General features: G+C 42.3%; 1 protein-coding gene across 1 annotated transcript in view; it reads left to right on the top strand.

Annotated features, from left to right (window-relative positions):
* The window catches only part of col4a5 (collagen type IV alpha 5 chain), a 42265-nt gene extending 30664 nt beyond the window's left edge, over window positions 1-11601 (top strand). Inside the window, exons 30-50 of the mRNA XM_022761293.1 lie at window positions 1067-1234; window positions 1971-2060; window positions 2304-2453; window positions 2608-2706; window positions 2810-2899; window positions 3124-3263; window positions 3358-3484; window positions 3601-3780; window positions 3870-3920; window positions 4034-4219; window positions 6575-6583; window positions 8934-9067; window positions 9201-9273; window positions 9399-9470; window positions 9566-9694; window positions 9932-10030; window positions 10162-10374; window positions 10462-10639; window positions 10730-10844; window positions 11043-11215; window positions 11504-11601. Coding sequence (XP_022617014.1) covers window positions 1067-1234; window positions 1971-2060; window positions 2304-2453; window positions 2608-2706; window positions 2810-2899; window positions 3124-3263; window positions 3358-3484; window positions 3601-3780; window positions 3870-3920; window positions 4034-4219; window positions 6575-6583; window positions 8934-9067; window positions 9201-9273; window positions 9399-9470; window positions 9566-9694; window positions 9932-10030; window positions 10162-10374; window positions 10462-10639; window positions 10730-10844; window positions 11043-11215; window positions 11504-11585 — 2558 coding nt within the window. The 3' untranslated portion in view covers window positions 11586-11601. The remainder of the gene's footprint in view (window positions 1-1066; window positions 1235-1970; window positions 2061-2303; window positions 2454-2607; window positions 2707-2809; window positions 2900-3123; window positions 3264-3357; window positions 3485-3600; window positions 3781-3869; window positions 3921-4033; window positions 4220-6574; window positions 6584-8933; window positions 9068-9200; window positions 9274-9398; window positions 9471-9565; window positions 9695-9931; window positions 10031-10161; window positions 10375-10461; window positions 10640-10729; window positions 10845-11042; window positions 11216-11503) is intronic.
* Window positions 11602-20712: the final 9111 nt, after the last annotated feature.

Below are 20712 nucleotides of genomic sequence, written 5' to 3'. Positions count from 1 at the left end.
GGTTTGTTTGTTTCATCTACAAGCACAGTCACCATTCTGTGTTGGTGTGTTGGTGATCGAGATGTGTGTACAGACTGAATGAGTATTTGTCTATCAGTGGTTGCCACACTACTGGATGGTAACCTTACCTTGATCTGGGGAGCTTTCTGTCTTCATCTTGTCTCGGCTTTCATTGAAGTGCCACCTCTTGCACCTTTGTTTGTGAGACCCCATCAGATATGTCACTTCTCTCGCCCTCTTTCTTGGCTGCGTCACGATCCTCCGCACTTTGTCTCACCGATTGCACAGCATCTGTATCACAGAGAAACGCTCACTATTAACATCACCCAATGCTCTTTCTTCGCGAGGACACCAATCGTAAAATTAACCTCACGGAGTGTCGCTTCACGGGTATTTGCGTCAACCTGCTCTCTCACCACTTTAACCTCCCACCGCTCTTCCTTCGAATGTCCACACACAACACCCCCCTACCCTCCCGCAAACTAACCCATCCAACAAAATGTTCGAATACTCTGAGCATGCACTGGTCGCTTCTGGTGTTTCTGGTACACAGATGACACAGTGACACCAAGTTTGTCTTGAAGAGCTTCAGTGCATATTCAGAGTGTTCAAAAACCGGCTTCACATAGAACGTTCTAATGCATTTAATGCATTATACTCTGTTCTCCTTATCTCATCTTCGGCTTAATCCAACGCTCCGCCCTTACCTGTGACCTTCCGATGCCAAGGAGAGAAAGGTATTGTCACCCAATACTGGTGCTGATTGATGGCCATTTAATGGTAAAGGATAGCGCACATGACAACGATTTTACGAGAGATTAATAATCCATTTACTTTGTGTGTATGTATTTCGTTTTATGATTACTGCTTTGTCTATTTCAAACACATAATATCCTGCATCTTGACTGTGTTGGGCATGTGTCTTCAGATCTTTTGGGGAATAAAACCCCCAAGCAGCTTTAAATAAAAAACTGAATTGGTCTTCAGATCATTCATAAGTTGGAAAGCTGGAGTTTTTCTAACGTTTCCATAAGGAGAGACTGAAATCTTCCCATCATCGTTGCAGGATTCCCTGGATCAAACGGAGAGAAAGGAGACCCCGGTGCTCCAGGTCTAGATATCCCAGGTCTGCCAGGAGACAGAGGAAGTCCCGGTTTCCCAGGTTCCCCAGGACCACTCGGACCCCCAGGACCTCCTGGAGGACCTGGACGGGATGGCCTGCCTGGACTGCCAGGTAAAATATATCTCTAACATCATTGGTAAATGATCTGATGTTATAGAAAGTCCAGCTTCCTTTAAGATAACCTTTGTTCCACTATCCTATCGGTACAACTAATTAAAAGCTATATTATTGTGCCTATCTGTTTTCACTTATTGACAAATTGCTACAAATGTAGGAAAAAGTTAAGCTAATATGCTGTAACATCAAGGCCTGATGAGCGCTGTGCTTGCTGAATGCTAACAAATTAGTTAGTGTTTTGGCTTTGCTGAAATGAGTAGATGCTCAAACTTCACTGTCCAGTACAAAAGTAACAGATACACAATTACCTGAAGATATGGACAGAAAATGTTTCATAAAGAACGATGACAGAAGAAATTAGCTATAAAATCTGGTAGAACAGATGCTAACTAGCAAGAAACCAGCCAGCAACAACAGCTAGCTCTCTTTCGTCTCAAACTGACTGTAGATAGCTACAGTATAGCTTCCTAGCTGACTTGCTAATTGACCAGTTGCCTAGGTGGCAGATTGTTTAAGTGGTACTCACTTGGCAGCCGGCTTGCTGGCTAGCCAAATCACAGTATTTCGCTGACTGGTTTGCAGGCTAACAAGTTAGCTTATCAAGTGTAGTTACCTGTATGGCTGACCATCTGGCTGAGCACTATACTGTTGGATTATTGAATGTTGTCTGAGTATAGTGTCTTGTGTTTTAAGGCTGCTCTAACTTTTCTTTGCTCTTTGCTGGATGCAGGCCAGAAAGGAGACATGGGTCCCATGGGATCTCCAGGACCTTCTGGAGGACCAGGTGGCCCAGGAGGACCTGGTGCTCCCGGACTTAAAGGTATTCACATAAACACACACCTTACCTTGCTCATAACTTTGCCATGAACCTTAAAAAGCATGTATAACACACAGTAACTTGGCCACGCCACCTATAGTAGCCGATATTAGCTCATTGCAGATATTATCAATATTGGCGTGGAAGAATTAGCCGACGAATGACAAGAATATGTTTGAAAGTAATTTGTGACAGGGACCACAGCATAGACCACACGACCTCTGATTCTCACCTTCTCCTCTCCAGGTGAATCTGGATTCCCAGGTAGAGACGGTGCACCCGGTGGTCCCGGTAGTAAAGGAGAGAGGGGAGACCCTGGTGTCCAAGGACCCCCAGGAGCCAGCCAGGCACCATCAACACCCACAAAGGGAGCCAAAGGAGATCCAGGACTACCAGGTACAGCTGAAAAAACATTCACTGCCCCTTAAAAAGTGATTCTAAAATTGTCTTAAGAAGTCTTAAAGTGATAGTAGGTAAAGTAGGTAAATATATTCATTCAATTACTAGTCACTGTATTTTTTTTTATATATTTCTTGTGCGTGTTCCACAGGTGTACCAGGTATTCCAGGTCAGAAAGGCATCTCCGGTCTCCCTGGTGACCCCGGCCTGTCAGGATCAGATGGTCGCCCTGGACTCCCCGGACCACCAGGTATAGGTTTACCTTCCATAACACACACACACACACACACACACATAAACACACAAATAATCATGCAAATAGCTCTCTAATGTGCTGCTTACATTGTGTTCAGGTCCTAAGGGAGATCCTGGCATCCCAGGAACTTCAGGTGGTCCCGGAGCTCCAGGACAAAAAGGCGGCATGGGAGAAATGGGATTTCCAGGTGTGTTTGAATGTCTCATAGTTCATTATTAAGTCTTTTTTTCAAATGAGTTGTCAGTGAGTTACTAAATGCTGTTACTATATTCCTTGCAAAAATAATTTTACACACATTATAACAAGGTTTTGGTTTTAGTTGTTAATATGCCTATTAGTCAGACTAATAGACTTAAACACCTGATTTCTGTGTCATGAACATGCTGTTCTTGCACTGTGATCATGCTACAGGACCATCAGGGCAGAAGGGTCTACCAGGTCAGCCGGGACGGCCAGGATCCTCAGGACAGCCAGGATCACCTGGTTTCCCTGGATCCAAAGGTGAACCAGGTTCTGCAGGAGTCGGACCACCTGGACAACCTGGAATCAAGGTGCAGAACTCAACCCCTGAAATTTTGTAGTTCAGAAAAACCTCAAAGTGCAAGTGCAGGTTCACACTTCATTTCTTTATTATGTTTCTCGTAGGGTGAGCCAGGCCAGCCAGGGTTCCCAGGAGGCTCAGGACTCAAAGGAACTCCAGGATCTCCCGGTCTCCCAGGTTTACCTGGAGGACCAGGCATCAAAGGTGACCCCGGCCTCCCAGGATTCCAAGGTAGGTTAAAAAAATACACTTAAAAGCCAATGACATTTGTGATGTACATATATGATGTTTGTGTTAGCTGAAACAAAGCAACACTGACTGATGCACTGTCCATCTTCTTCTGTCAGGTTCTCCTGGTATCCCAGGTCCCAAGGGTCTCGACGGTGCGCCCGGTGGTCCAGGTCTCACTGGAGCTCCCGGTAGACCAGGAGAGCCAGGACGATCAGGAGCACCAGGACAGCCAGGAGAGAAAGGTCAGGCAGGACGTGATGGTATCCCAGGACCTGCTGGAGTCAAAGGAGAGCCAGGTAAGTTACTCGTCATTTTGCTCAGAAGAAATAATTTATTGTATATTTTTGATTTGGTTCACTTCACTAATGCTTTATTTCCTCTGCAGGCCCTCCTGGTTTCGGTGGCCCCGGTCCTTCTGGGCTTCCAGGGTTGCCAGGTGAGTTACCATCTACTACTGTGCATGTACCTGCACAGCATTTTTGTGTTTTTACGATTATTGTCTCTGCACTGATATAACCATCTCTACTTTATCCCTCACTATCTGTTCAGGCGCCAAGGGAGACCCAGGTCTTCCCGGTCCCTCTGGCAGTCCTGGTTTCCCCGGTACTAAAGGAGAGGCTGGCTTCCCTGGTAACCCTGGTTCTCCAGGAAACACTGGCCCTCCTGGGCCTCCAGGACTGGCTCTGCAGGGCCCTAAAGGACTCCAAGGTCCCCCTGGACCACCCGGACGAGCAGGTAAAGCACTTGGATATTGTATTTATCACCACATGTACTGTCAGAAACTGCTGCCTGGTTTTCTGATCTCAGACTTAGGTAAAGTAAGGGTTTGTTTCACCCTGTGAGGTTTAATGTGTAGGATATTCCAAATATCATTAAGTCTTTCAGTAACAATTTTAAGTCAGGTCCTAATGCACTTGCAACTGCAGTTGGTACTTGCTTATGATAGGGATCACGTCACAGTGAACTAGACATTGCCTCTACCTTTTTGTAAGTTGCATCATAATTACCTGCAGGTTGCAGTCAGGGTCTGTTGTGAGGCTTCTTCCACTAAGAAGCTGCTGATTGGAGCTGAAAACAGCACTGCTTTCATGAGCTGTGTGATTCTGGAGAATCAAAGCTGGAAAACAAACAATAAACATGGACAATGGAAAGGAAAATATTAGTCTCAGTTGCTGGAGTTTAATACAAAATAGTCCCTGATGAGGTTTCAGAATGAAATCTTCAGAAAGAAAACATAACTATACATTTGTAGTTAATGGGTAGGTGGTAAAGTCCTGAATTTACAGTTTACTAAAGATGCAAACTAAAGAAAAGACAGTACTGATGTCTTCTTCACCTATCCAGCGAAAACCAGGCAGCAAATGACAGAAACTCCACTTTTTAAATGTGAATGCTTTCATCTCCATGTCAATTTGATTTGCATGGGACGTTGTTGCACCAATCGCTACCTCCGGTGTAAGAGCTCCGTCACTGTTTGAGCACCAACACGCCTGTCCAGTCATTGTCAATAAACACTGAGCACTGACGATAAAAGTTTGTGTTACTCCTCCACCACCACCCACCCTCACCCCCTTCTCACCAGGAAATGTCGGGGTGCTCCTCACGCACCTATCACTGTTTGTCAAAGGGGGTTTGACCACGCCCCCAAAAAAGAGCATGAGTTTTCCATCCATTTTTATTTTCTTTGTTTGTTTGTTTTTTAATCCACAAATCCATCTGTCCTCATGTCTCCTCACCCCCTTGCCCCCTCCCCCCCGATCCCTTAATGGGGGGAAGCTGTAATCAATTCATCTCTCCACAGCCCTGAAGTACTGTGTATGTATGTATGTATGTATGTGTGTGTGTGTGTGTGTGTGTGTGTGTATGCTCGTTGTTTCCTCTTGCCATTGTAACCGTCCGGTGTTTGTGGTCATGTGAGGTCATTTTGAAAGAAATGTTGGTGTGAAACAGTCGAGCCTGAAACAAACTCCTAAAACTCTCAACTGCATCTTTTCTTACTGTCAACGAATCTCATGAAAAGGCCAGAATCAACCCTGAGCACGCTGGCTCCTACTGAAGACATAAATCTTATAAATAAAAGACAGTGGCTCACTAATAAATAGTTGAGCTGAGAAAACGTCACACAACAGGTAGTGGTACTGGTGTGGCTAGTCTGGATATCTGATATTTCTCCAAACCCCCTACTATAACCATAACCAGCGATAACCTCAGAGTCTAGTTGTGAGTATTGTGGGTTTGTGTCTGGCTCTGCTGTCCCGAGTGTGTTTTGTCCCACCAATCAGTCATCTGCATGGACACTGTTTGTCCCGACACGAACACACACGTCAACGTACACACACTGAGAACAAGCCGAACACAGTGCTGGGAGGAGTGGACAACCCTGACGCACAACTCCGGGAGAATGTAATTTTCCTATTTGCTAAGAAGCAATGCACAGGGGTGTGATCTATGTAGTTCATGTTAACTTGCTGTTAGCTCTGCTTTGGATCTCCACCACCATCTTTAAATGGTCATTGGATGCATTTAATTATGAAGAAAATCGATTATAGCTGCTTTAAGAAAAATAGCCATTTTCACAATGCATTTTAGTGTGTTTTTAAATGTTCTTATGCATAAATAATTTTTATTAAGATAGATGTAACTTATTTTTATTCTGAAATCAGTAGATTTCTGTTTTGTCTCAATGTTGGAGCCAGTAAATATTTAATTAAAAAACAAGATAAACACATTTTAAAAAATCAACATTAAAAAACAAAAATGGAAGTAAGCTAATATGAATGTTGTCTTCCAGATGAAAATTAATATTTACGGGAAATCAAACATAACTTGAAGCCATTAGGTCGTAGTAGTAAGATATTCATTCATAATATTCACCCTGTGCTATTTCAAAGTAAATGTCAGTTCTGACCACACAACAGCACTGTGTCCGGCTAGAAAAAAAACAAACACTCAAGTGTTATTCTGAGTGTCGGGGGTAATAAATGCTGATGCTATGAAATTTTTAACTCCTGTTTTCCTGTGGCTTGGCCCCACCCACTGTGGTGTGGCCCCGCCTCTTGGCGCGATGACTCTTGCATCCGGCCGTCGCAGGTCCCTCAGGTCAGATGAACGGCGTCCAGATTCCTAATGCACGTTCTTCTACAGCAACTCTGACTCTGAGTTTAATCTCACTCTCTGATCCACTGGGAACAAATTTCACCTGAAAACCTTTTTGCAAAAATCACTGCATTTTCTCTTTTCTTGACCTTTTTTCTTTTTTATTTCTCTCTATTAACTGTCTCTTTTTTCACTTTCCATGCACACTGATGGTAGATTAATGCACTTTTAACAAGTAAGCACCTTTGAAACAAATTTTTTCTATATTGCAATGAAATAAATAACACACCCCAGATTTAAAACTCACAGTAGTTCTCTGGCACAATCAGCATGTTATTTGAATCACGTGTAGGTACTTTTAAATACAGATCTAACAGTCTGAATGATATTATACAGCTTGTGCACAAAAACACACCATATAACAACCTCACCTGCAACATTACATCATTGTTTTTAGTATGTGTCACATACTGTAATTACAGTTCTGCTGTATTATTATTTAAATGCAAGTAATTTAGTTTGTACATGAGCATAATTATAATTAGAACATACTGGAGCTTAACACTCTTGTTTTGTTAAAGCGACCCAGCAGCAACAAAACCAAGCTCACCTGAGCCTCCGTAGGTCACATGGTATTAAAAAAATGTTTTAAAAATTATGTTTAAATTTATGTGTATGTATATATGTTTGTTATTATTATTATTATTATTACAGGTATAAGAATGCAAAAAGTTAATAGTATTTTACAGTATAACATTTGATATATTATTAATATTATATAATTATTATAATGTTAATTATTTTAAGTGCACAAATGCTTAATTTAAGAGTAATATGACACCTGCGAGTCTCCGTAGCTGTAGTGTTACTATCTGTCTACTCTTTTTTTTACCATGTGACTTATCATTATGAGATTGGGTTATGTTGTTGGGTGCTATCACAACAGCTCCTCACTATTAAGTTAATGTAAATCATCTACAAGCTACAATAAATAGCCATCTGCAGTAAAGCTATTGAAGCCAGTAGACTTTTTGTTTAATAGCTCTTGGCTCCATGAAGAGAGAATATTTAGTTATTGTTTCATGTTTCTGTACTGATGCTTGCTTCTGTCTAAACCTCCTCTTCTTTTTTTTGCCCCACGCCGTCAACCCGGCTCCGCTTTATCCGGGAATTGTGGGAACCCTAGGTCCTCCAGGTTAGACCCCAGTGGTTTTGATATGTGCTGTGCTACATGCTCTTCCATGGGATTTGTGGGGCGGGGAGGGGGGGAAACCTGAAGTGTGACAAAGCTTTTATAGCTTAAGTATTTGCGTCATTGTATTTCAGGGGCATCCATACAATGCTTTGAAGATGAATTCATCCCGGCACCGATCGCTTGATTTCTGTCATTATACATTGTTATTATATATATATATATTGTGGTATCTCGTGTGACTTGTGTGACTGTTAAAACCTCACGTTGGTGGTTGTGTTGTGACCCTCTCTTTACCCCAACAGGACACGCTGGACGTCTCACATAAACACACATAAAGGACATCCTGTCCACACACACACACACACACACACACATATAATCCAGTCGTTGTACAGGATCATCTGATTTTTTTTATTTTTATTTTTTATTTCTTTCTCTACTCCTTCTCCTTCTTCTCAGAGGCAAAGCTGCTCTAACACATGGCAAACTTGAATAACAAAAATGAAACTTCAGTTCTGCCTCTGAGAAAGTTCGACAAAATTAAATTAGAATTGATATTGCATGTAAAATGCATCAATGAGGGGCTGGTATCATAACATCATGTTCCCTAGCAATACACCATCTTTTATCGGGATAAGTTTAAGTTTTTTTTTTTCCGCCTGTGACACTAAATTTGGGAATGAAACATGAATGAAGGCGTCCTGCTGTCCATATTATCTGTTTAAACTAAATAAGTTAATATGTGTATCTGAGATTATCCTCCGTCTGCTGCTATGTATAATTATTTAAACAAATTGTAGTGATATAAACTGTATGACCAGCAAATGACAGATTATTAAATAAGTTTATTAAAAAAAGGTTTATATTTATGTAATTTAACAAATGGATATTAAACAATCAGCAGCAGCAAACGTAGGATTTTCTCCCTTGTTAATAAAATAAGGAATTTCTTTTAATACATTTCTAAAAACAATTCATGGAAACACGTTTTAAAGTTGAACAATTCTTAAACAAAATCCACTTTTTTAATTGATAAATGAAATCAAACTGATCCCAGCCCAGATTATAATGAACTGAAACTTGTATCTACAATATTGTTGTGTTATTTCTCTATTACACTGTACCTTACTATTGAACCTCTGCCGTCTGCATCTGAAGGTCCAGCCGGCCCAGAGGGTCCTCGCGGACCCCAAGGAAGTGGCGGCGTTAAAGGCGAGAAGGGTATTCCTGGCGCTCCAGGCCAGCCTGGCTTCCCCGGGCAGAAGGGAGAGTCTGGTGTTCCAGGATTCCCAGTAAGATCATTTTATTACATTTGATAAATTTAAATTAAAAGAATTTGCATCTTCATTTTCTTGAGGGGGGGAGGGGGTCAAAGGGATTAACCATGTGATCGTCCTCTGAGATGTAACTGCTCTTTCTAACCAGGGCAGCTCTGGTCTTCCTGGTGCCCCCGGTATAAAGGGAGACATCGGTCTGCCTGGCGTTCCTGGATTCCCTGGTTAGTCCACGATACTGTAACCAGTATTTTCTCATTCTTCCCACCATCCACAAATATACTCTTCATCTTAAGTGTTCATCAGAAGCAAAGCCCAGAGATTTGTTTGTGTTTGGTGTTTTTGCCAGGACCCAAGGGAGAGTCAGGAATCCCTGGTGGCATCGGTGTTCCCGGAGACCCTGGAGAAATAGGACTTACTGGTGGGTGAACACACTGGCCTTCTAAGCTACAGTGAATTTAAATGTTTTGCGTATTTAAAGTTGATTATTTTACCTCTGTAACATTTGACCTCTAGGCCCTCCTGGTGACCCCGGTATACCTCCGGCTCCGATCGTGGTGAAGGGAGAGCGAGGACCCCCCGGTCCTCCGGGCGGACGTGGTTCTCCGGGAGCACCTGGTTCCCCTGGACGCGAGGGACTCCCAGGTGGGTGAATCTGGACTTGGGAGTTGCACGAGTTTCAGTTAGGCCTGAGAGAATATAATTTTCTTTTACTGTTGTTATTGCAGTAACAGACAACTGACACAAGGGGGTTAGAAAAAGAAGAAGTTAGAGAACAAATGTGAACCCTGTTAGCATCTTTAAAAGTTTTCTGTGAGGAATTTCAAGTTTTCCAAACCCAAGTTTGCTCATTTAACAACAGAGTACTCTCCCTGTCCTCAGGTCAACCTGGTAACCCTGGAGATCCTGGTACGGAGGGTCCTCCTGGCTTCAGCGGCCCACCTGGCAGGAAGGGAGACACTGGACCCGCCGGGCAGCCTGGTACGTAAAGCGCCCCGACGGTTTTCACCAACGAGACAAAACAAATAAACATAAGCAATCATTTTTATATGAGGCCGCCACCTAGTGGTTGGAATTTGTGGCCTGATGACTCTTATCTTCTCTTGTCTCAGGTCAGCGTGGTTACCCAGGTCCCCCTGGTTCAGACGGTCCACAGGGTCCTCCTGGTCTTCCAGGAACAGCCTCTGCAGCCCACGGCTTCCTCATCACCCGACACAGCCAGGGCCAGGAAGTGCCCTTCTGTCCCGAGGGAACAAACATCATCTACGACGGCTACTCCCTGCTGTACGTGCAGGGCAACGAGAGGGCACACGGACAGGACCTCGGTACGGAGCAGCTTCCATTGTTGAAGTTTTATCTGCCTTATTTTATCCGTATATGTGACCGTCTTCTTCCTCCGTCCTGTCTGCCAGGCACGGCCGGCAGCTGTCTGCGCAGGTTCAGCACCATGCCCTTCATGTTCTGCAACATCAACAACGTCTGCAACTTCGCCTCCCGCAACGACTACTCCTACTGGCTGTCCACTCCCGAGCCCATGCCCATGTCCATGGCCCCCATCACCGGAGAGAGCATCAAGCCTTTCATTAGCAGGTGGGTGACGGACGGACGGATGAAGAAGTAGACAGCAGGAGCAGAGTTGGATGTGTGGTATTTAATTTTACATTTCTGTGGTGTGTCTAGGTGTGCAGTGTGTGAAGCTCCAGCCATGGTGATTGCAGTCCACAGTCAGACCATTCAGATCCCCTCGTGCCCTACAAACTGGGAAGCTCTGTGGATAGGATACTCCTTCATGATGGTGGGACATAATACATATACACGACCACGCCTTCGTACTCTCCTTCTGAACTTCTAAACCGATGCATTTCAGCTGTTTTAACGCCTAGAAATCACATCTGATGTTTTGTAATCACACATTGTTATTCATATCTGCAAATTCACGCATTCCTGTCGATGCGGTGCATTACATACCCCCTGTCCTCCCTTTCCTCCCCAGCACACCAGTGCGGGTGCAGAGGGCTCCGGTCAGGCCCTGGCCTCCCCCGGCTCTTGCCTGGAGGAGTTCCGCAGCGCTCCCTTCATCGAGTGCCACGGCAGGGGGACGTGCAACTACTACGGCAACTCCTACAGCTTCTGGCTGGCCACTGTAGAACCCAGTGAGATGTTCAGGTACGGAGACACGTGACGGCGGAAAACAGAGAGGGAGACAGCTCTGAACAGATTGGAGCATTTAGCAGCTAAAGAACGAAAGAACGAAAAGGAGAGAGTATTGGATGAGTGAATGATTATGCTTCTCTGTAACTTCTAATGTGGCTTAAAGATTGTTGTTGACTGCAGGTTAACAGGATTTCATATATATATATATATCAAAATAATATACTTACATATATCATATATAATTTTTCCATATGGATCTTCGAAAAATCTTAACCACCTTTTAACCTTTGGTCCTCACAGGAAGCCGCAGTCGGAGACGCTCAAGGCGGGTAACCTACGGACACGCGTCAGCCGTTGCGTGGTTTGCATGAAGAGGACGTAACAGCACACGGCAACGAGCAAACCCATCTTTGCCCCGGGAGGGGGGAGGGGGGGGAACGCCCAATCAATAACAAGAGATGATTGGATGACGGGGGGGAGGGGGGGGACAAGTAAGGGAGTTGGGGGAGGGGGGGCGGTGGTCGCCGTGGCGACGAGGTGGAATTCCAATGGTGCATTGTCTTCCGGAAAAAAAAAAAAAAAACTTAAACAATGGTGCTACTGTGCAACACAGCTTAAAAAAAAAAAACTAAACAAAACAAACAAAAAAAAAAACTGACGTAAATAAATCTTTACACTTAGTCTTTGTTTTTCCTAAGAAGTACCTCAAAATGAAAGCAGAAAAATATCCACTAAATGGTGCCATGACGGATGTGTGACAACAAAAGTGCATTTTTTTCATTCTTTTCCCTTCTTTCCCAAAAGGATCATTCTTTCCTTTCTCTTCTTTTGAAATCACTTTTGACGTTGGTGCAACAAAAAAATGTGATTCTGTTCATCCATTTCTAGACAGAAGTGCTCTTCTTTTTTTTTTTTTTTTTTTCCTTTTCGTTTTTGGCCTTATTGATGAGGACTGGATCGTTACCAAATCGGCACTTTGACTTCGGGACATCCACGATGAGATGCACTGACGATGAGCTTTCCTTAGTGAGACTGACTGCCTTTTTATTTGTATTACTAGCTCTTCATTCACACACCCTCTTTCTCTCTCTCTCTCTCTCTCTTCCTGTCATTTTTCTGTCGATTTACGTTACATTTGGTGGTACTAACCCTGCTATAGCCCGCCTGCTAACACCATCAGCCGACACCTTCTTTCTCTTACTTTTTTTTTTTTTTTTTTTTTTTGTAAGAAATAAAATGTGTATATTGTGTAAACACCTTTTGTTTTTAGTGTATTAGGTCTTGAGTCAGTACCAGCTGTTTGAGACAATTTCCACACACTCACGCATTCACACACAAACACACACATATATATCATATCATTCACTTCATTCGCTCACTGACACACATCAACTCAGACATTGTACAAAGTAAGGCTTTTATGAATGAAACAGTATTTTATATATAATAAATATATATTTGAAAAAAGAGGATTAAAAGGTATATAAACTTTATTTGGCTGTGGGGAGATTGTTCACTGTTTTCAACCACAAAAAGGTCATGCATTTCACCGAACAATAAAGCTAACTACTGAGCACAGACAGAGCCATTTTCCCTAGAACATAACAGTCTTGTATGATATTAACGATGCCAATCGCTTAAACCTTTTGTATTCAATGTGTAGAATTAATAAATGTTGAACTGAAATAAAGGGGATTTGCTTTTAGGTAGTCTAATGATTGGGGGAATGTTACAGATATTTGTGAGAAAAAGAAAAGAAAAAAAAGGATTTGGATTAAATCATGGCTCCTTGATTAGAAAACCACGAGATTTGTTCTGTGTTTTTTTTAACACATTTCCAGGTGCTGGGCTTTGCTGTAAAAAAAAAAGAAAAAGAAAAAGAAAAAGAGGGCCTGAGGTTCTGGGGGGCCCCCCCATTTGCACCCAAAACCTTCAAATCCACTTTCGCTGGCTTGAATTCGAATCCCAAACTGGTTCAAGTATTCACACAGGTGTCTGAACATTGAAATCAGGTGTAACACATCAGGTGTACAGACTCCTGATGTACTGTAAGTCTACAAGAGCTGTTTTTTTTTTTTGGGGGGGGGTGGGAGGGGGGTGATTTTCCCTGTGATTTTATTGTTATTTTTATTTTTTCAAAACTGCTTTTATGAATTCTAATTTTGTCAAACTGGGGTGCGATTAAAATTTGTTTTGTGTTTTTTTTTTTTTTTTTTTTTTTTTTTTTTTTTTTTTTTTCTTTTTTGTTTTGTTTTCATGTCATGTTATCCAGAAGTTGTTATAAACTTTTAAGACTGAAATAAATACTATGTCCAAAGTGTCGTCTCCCGGGAATGAATGAATGATTATCTCCAAGAGAAAATCACAGAATCTCCCACAGTGGAAAAAACAGCATCACATTACAAGTGTCAAAATTTCCCTCTTCCAGCGAACCTGACTTCATTTCAAATGTTAATTTTACTCTTCTAATCATATAATACTAATAAAACTATACCTCCAAACATATAAAATTGCATGTTGTGGAGCCTTTCCTGAATAAGCACCGGTCCCTGGTTGCAAATATAAATGAACAAGCGTATGAATGTGGATCAGGGACACTGATATTTTGCAGTGTTGCCCTCAAATTGTTCACAAATTGCCAGTTTGTCGACTAGCACTGGCAGGCTTACCAAAATAAGAGCTCAACTGATGACATCACAGTTTATGTTAGTACCTGAAATGACGGGGGATGACGATGCACTTAATGTGCATCCGGTTTATATCAGCAGGTTTCTGGTGAAACGAATGGGTGGGGGTTACGGATGGAAAGGCTGTTGCTGTGTCTGCTGCTGATTTGCAATTTCAAGACCTCAGGCCTATTGCAGCCAGTGACCAGCAGATGGCAGCATCACAGCACAGAGTCAGAGGACACACACTTTCCAACAAAGAAAAAAAAAAATATGGCTTCAGAGTGAATATGAGCGTATACATTGGTGTAATTCTTCCTCATGAACACATTAAAATCCTACTTTAATATTTACTTTATATTGTCTGTAATGCCTCCACAGGTGGTTCATAAATCCTTAGCTTTGTTATGGATAAAATTACAACAACAGGATGTCTGATAATGTCAACACCAACTACAGGGGGACGTATCTTAACATGCCTTGACTCCTTTTGCACGCTTCGGTATATAAAAGCATATTAATGCCATTAAGGGAGGGCATTCTGGGTAATACTTTGAGTCATTAATCAAAGTTTAGGGCCATTTTTAAATTTAGGAATTTTTTTCTGATGACAACGTTATGTTGAAACTATAATATATTTTTTCAGGCGGTGTTCCATGTGCACACATTACTCCTTTTACTGCTTCTACTTTGAGTCTAAAATGGTGCAGTTAGTCAGTTAGTATTTCAATAAAAACTTTCAAGTAAATCGTTTGATGTTAACACAATGGCCAGTATTTCAATGCACTAATGACAAAGACAATAGAGGTAGAAACAATGGAAGCAACTGTTTCAGGAAATATCCAATAAATAGCTTAACTCGAGGCCAAAAAAAATAGTGCCAAGATTCCTTTCAATAAAAATATCAAAGACGCAGTAAAGAAGCAGTGATTTAAAAAAAAAATGTCAAACAGGCAAAAATCAAAGAACAAACAAATAAAAAAAAGAAACTCAAAATATGAAACTTGGAGAAATGATCATAGTGTTAAAAAAACAGAAAACAAGAAGAAAACAAAATGCATTAGAAGCATATTTTTTTTAAAAAAAAAGGAGGTAAATGGCAACAATATTTAAAAAAGAAATCACAGAATCACAGTAAAATAGCAGATACTGATTGAAAATTCAACTGCATTTTCTTCTCTCTCTGCTGCACACCCACCTGTCCACCAGGTGAGTATCAAATAACACTAACACAAAAAAAAATAAGATACTCACTGGTTCTTATAATAAGAAATAAAAGAAACTAAACAAATTGAAGCCAAGGAGCCAAAAAAAAAATGAGGGTTTATTCTTCCCCTTTATCTTTTTCTCCATGTGGAAGCTGCAGCTTTTGTCTCAGTTTCATAAGTCGTTTGAGGCTACAGGCTTTCTTGGCTAATCTACTTCCTGAGTCGTACTGGCTGAGCAACAGAGACAAGAGAGGATCGGAGGTGAGGTGGTCTGCGTTTGTATCCAGGCCTGTTGTCTCAGCTCTGTAAGCTGTTTAGAGCCACCACTGCCTGCTGGTTCCTGGAAAGACATGCTGATCTTTTGTCTGAGCGTGTGTCCCACCCCCCACCCCCACCAACCACCACAACCACAACCACCACAACCACCACCACCCCCGGCTTCCGCTCTGTGCACAAAGGTAAGTTTGGGACGCACAACAAAAACACAAAAGCGCTGCATCACACGGCTGGCGGTGGCTGGGAGGCTCCCCCGGTGCTTAGAGGGCCCATCCCATTAACCAAAAAAACGGATTACATGTTCCCTGAGCTCAAAGGCCGAGGTGTCCTGCCAACAAGTCCTTAAGCAAGATGCAGAATCCCTGCTCGGTTATAACTGTCTCAGGATAAGAGCATCAGCTAAATGTGCATGAATATTTATACGTTAATATTGTTATAAACAGAGGTTTGATGGGCTTGTAGGACATTTTAAGGATCCCGACATACTGAGTTCATCACATGGCATTTCTATCTGCTCTGCATCATCTCAGACAATGAACCAATTTTTGCTCCTAGTCTAAGTCCCCCATCTGGGCTAAGTCCACCTTACCAATTACGATGTCCACCTCACCAATTACGAAGGTGTCCCAGTTCGGACTGTAGTATGCTTACCAAGCGAGAAAGGTGTGACGTTTTCTCACCATTGTGAACACTAAAAGTTAAAAGGTTAAGGTTCCCAACCTTTTCCGACTCATGGCCGTCTTAAAGACCTTAATACCTGAAGGGAAAAGTTTTTAAGACATTTAAAAAACACTATTTAGGCCTCTGTATTTTATAATCAGCAGTGGACCCCGATCCACAGGTTGGGAACTACCTTTATCGGGAACTACTGATATAGAAAAATCTTAACTAGTGTCAGTGAAGTAGGCAACATTTACCTGACTCCACCTGAGAAGCCCAACAAAAAGAAAATCTCCCATCTCTCTAAAAGGGAAGCAAGTGGTTGTGGAGGATTGTGGGAAATCCCAAAGCCCACAGAACCTAAACATGAATCAGTTTTCCTACCTATGAATGAAGTAGAGGCAGAGGACTGTCAGCCTCCACCCTCCTGTTAACAAAACACACATCTAAAACCCATGATATCACTCCATGTGTCCATCTGATTGGATAAAAATTGATGCCAAAGACGTCGTCAAGTTTAGCCGTTCACATCATGCAAAACTGGAAGTTCTCAATAAAGTTATCTCGCCGTTGGCCAGAGACAACAGCGGAAGAAGAACTAAGATCCTTCACTAAAGTAAAAGCACCGATTTAAAAAGTAAAATTCAAGTATTCAAATTCCTACTTCAGTAAGAGGACAGAGGAGTACTGATATATTATTTTTCACATACATACACAGATTGTGAATACTGACGCATCAATGTATAAGCAGCATTTCACTTTAATGGCTGGCTGAGGTGGAGCTGGTTTTACTTTAGGTAGTTTAGTCAGTCCATCGGTTTCCAACCTAAAAATGAAATGACAAGCCGTCCAGATGTTACTGTCCAATACAGTGGCAGATACTTATTTAACCTGATAGTTGACTTCAGCTCTCTTTACAAGCATTAGCTTAATGGCAGCTGTTATTTTGTCGGGGCAGGCACTTTTGCTTCCAATACTTATCTGATTATACGACATCTATAGTATATGACGTGGTCTAGAAGATAACGGGAAGGCGCCCTCAGTGCTGCCTAAATAGGAAACTTTCTACGATGTGAAGAGAAGAGACTCCTGTCAATGGAGTCTTTCTTGAAGACGGATGCTGTTGTTGAGCGTCAACGAGGTCAGGCCTCCCACTGGGTGACATTGAAATGAGAGGCGGTTCGGTGAAACTCTGACGCATCCCTCTCTCATTAGGTAAACCATCTGTGTGTTTATGTGTGTGTGTTTATATGTGTGTGTGTGTGTGTGTGTGCGGGTGAGGGGTTAGCCGGGGGGGATTCCAGGGACTCCGAAAAACACTCGCTGACGAAGATGCTAGCAGCCGCACTAATAGCTGAAAAGCCGCGTACATCAGATCTGCTCATTATACTGGCCAAGTGGAATCTAAGCTTTGGCCCACATCATGCGCATAGACACACATGCACTTAAACACACACACAGACACACACACACTGGGTGTTGTTTTGAAACTCTAGCACCAGTCTACATCCCCAGTGGGCCCACCAGTTCGTCCATCAGTAATGAAACTCTAGCGGGTCACATGTTGGTGTTGAAATACCCCCTGCCTGGTCCACCGGCCTGGCCCTCATCACACACACACACACACGCACACACACACACCTCCAGGCATCACTGTGGAGGTCTGTCAGTCAGCAGGGAGGCAGTGGCCGCTCAGAGGGGATCACTGGGCAGAAACATCCAGGGCTTCATCTGTAGGATTACAGACTATGTTAGCAAACGTCCCATTACCCAAAGGTCACATCTTGAGTCCGTGCAACAGCCAAACCTGCTCCATCAACTCCGAAACCTTTTCCTGCACACTCACTGAATGATATGAATGAGTATATGTCGGCCGCGTGTAATTAGGTGACGTAACTCACTCTCAAGTGGCCATACTGGGGAACCCAAGCTGGGAATGTGTGCAGAGCCACGGCTGTTGACGAAGACTCTGAGGTCATGTCTTCAGATTGTTTTCAGGGGGTTTCAACTAACTCTGTTACGCGGTTACACTTGTCCAATTAAAAGACCACCTATACAGTAATAACAGAGGAGTAAGTTGTATTTTCCTGACTAGTACACAACTACAGTATTAAGACCCAGTCACACTGGAAAGTAAACTGAATATGTGGTTATAGAAGATGATGTATGATCTACTCCCTTTTTTTTTTATTCTCAGGATTGTACATAATTTCATTTTTCTTACTGAAGAGGGGAAAACATCCATCTGAGCTGAGTTGAGAAGCTAGTTAGCTGGGTCGCTAACAGGGCTAGCAAGTTTGCATTCACAAAGATATGTTTGTACCATAAACTCCTCTGGTGTAGAAGCGGCTTATACTTCAGCAGAGCATGTTGAATAGAAGTGGATGGGGTGACACAACTAGTTAGCTTCCTCCAGTTTGTTCTCTATTCTAAACTGCAAACTCACCAAGACAAACAGGAAGTGGGTGAACTGCTGAGTAAGGTGCTGTCGACCTATTCCAGTTGTTTATGGAGAATAATCTTAAAGAAGTCTTTCCAGAGACTGTTTACTGGCCGAATGCATTGGCCAACGCCGTCAATGTCAATAGAAAAGAGGCTGATGACTGAGATGACTGACTTTAACCAGAAAGTCATTGAGAAAAGTTGCAAGGCTTGAAGGTATGGGGGGTAAAGGTTATGTAAAAGTAGTACCATTGGCCAGTGCTTAGGCAACACTGCAGTGTCTTGTGTTGTCTTTGTTTGCCAGCCACCTCTGGCAGGTAGCATACAGTGGGGTTTAATATCCCAGACACATGACAAAAAGCTACTAGGTCATGTAAATTTTGATAACATAAATATTTTAGGTTGACTTTATTATCTCAACGCTGTGGCTTTCAGGTTTACTCTGCAGTTGGGTTTTAAATTCACGAGAAAGGCTCGATATCTTGAAAACACTCGTGCTGTCGTCAAAGAAAGATACCGATGCCCCAGTCAGTCCAACACAGTGACGTGGGTTAAATGACTGTCTTGGTGCAATCAGAGGGCAGTTGTAGAAAAGAGAGGTAAGAAAACAAAGAAATCAAACTTCCACTAAAACGACTGATGCCTGATAATATGTGCAGAGACCAGATGTGGCATTTCAGACCATCGACTTTGACACAGTCGACTCCTAACCACCATTTGACCCACAGTTTGTTAGTCAGAGAGAATCATATTGGAAGATCGGATTGGTGATAACTCTTTGTGGTCGGCGTCATTAACCCTGAAGCTGAACACCAGCACTTCGATAGCTCATAGAAAGCCAGTACTGCAGTGGGGAATTCCCAGCACTAATTGACATTTAACGTGTTATTTTTGCCAAATTGTAATTCGCTCTGGTTTGGCAGCGTGTTCTCAAATAACAAAAACAGACCCACAGGCTATCAGAAACTCACTGAAACCTTTTGAGAGGCAAATGAGGGTCAGTCTCGACGTTTCTCGTGAACAACCAGATTAAAAAGGCTGAGAGAGGCTGTTTTATATGTATATCTTCTTAATCTGGACTATCTAATTTGCCCATGAAATAACAGCTGGGTTGCAACAGCATTGAGCCACTTCCAGTTCCGTCTTATCGGCCGATGACAGTCAGTGTTGTAACAGTAACAGCGGTGACATGTTATAATTTCATCAATCTTAAATTGAATCAGCCAGTTTCTTTCATGTATCCATAAACTTTTCCCGTTGCTGCCTAACTGCTCTTAAACATGATTCGATGCCCTGAAGATGGAGGAATGTATCATCATCGAACAGGTTTTTTTTCCAGATGATTGATGGATAGTTGATACTGCAGATTAAAAAAAAAAGGTCTGTGACGAAACTGTCAGATTGCTTGTGACTCAATGTCAACGTTTGATTTCAACACTTTCTTGCAACTAAAAAGCCTGAGAACAAATTTTCTCAATCAACTTCCCACTATATGACTAATGGATCACAAAATTTTGGGTAAACATGTTTGTCTGAGCTTTTCAGGCTGAAAGACGGAACTGAATCGGATTGAATATCTGAATTAAAAAACTAATAACAGCTGTGGGATCGTCTTTTGTTGCCACCCGCCAATCAAACCTGATCAAACCACACCTACAAAGTCTCGATGAGGCAGATCACCTGAGTCTTCAGTGTTTAAAACATTTCTATAAACTCCAACTTTTATTGCTGCAGATTTAATCAAGTTCAAACTGAAGTGCACTGTGATTTCTGCCTCTCAGGGATTTGCAAAACACAGTGAAAGGATCCTTTTAAAAGAAACGCTACTAAAGGAAAAGTACATTTCGACCCTAAACTGGCTCCTTTTTTCAGGTAGAGAGGAATCAAAGAGGATTCTGTTTCTTTTGAGTCCTCTGTACTCGACAAAAGAGCCAGTCTGGGCTTGAAACATTGTACTTCCTGTGGTAACTAGAAAAGAGCGCCAACCTCTGCCAAGCCCAAACAATCCTACACATGTCGGTCAGATCCAGATTATTATCTGGATCTGCACCGATATCATACAAACTTATAGATCCCAACACCGTATTTTTTTTTTACATCAATATCCAAACATTATTTCCTGAGTGATTGAGCAAAAACATCCAAATCTTGTCAGGTTAAGGAAAGTGATAACAAATAATAATAAAAAAAAAAACCTTGAATCTTACAGTCAATGCCGCATCAAAATTTAATGGGTTCTTCCTTGGCCCATGATCCA

Source organism: Seriola dumerili, unplaced genomic scaffold, assembly GCF_002260705.1.
Source record: "Seriola dumerili isolate Sdu_G_001 unplaced genomic scaffold, Sdu_1.0 BDQW01000393.1, whole genome shotgun sequence".
Taxonomy (NCBI): Eukaryota; Metazoa; Chordata; class Actinopteri; order Carangiformes; family Carangidae; genus Seriola; species Seriola dumerili.
This window is presented reverse-complemented; position numbering and strand designations above follow the sequence as displayed.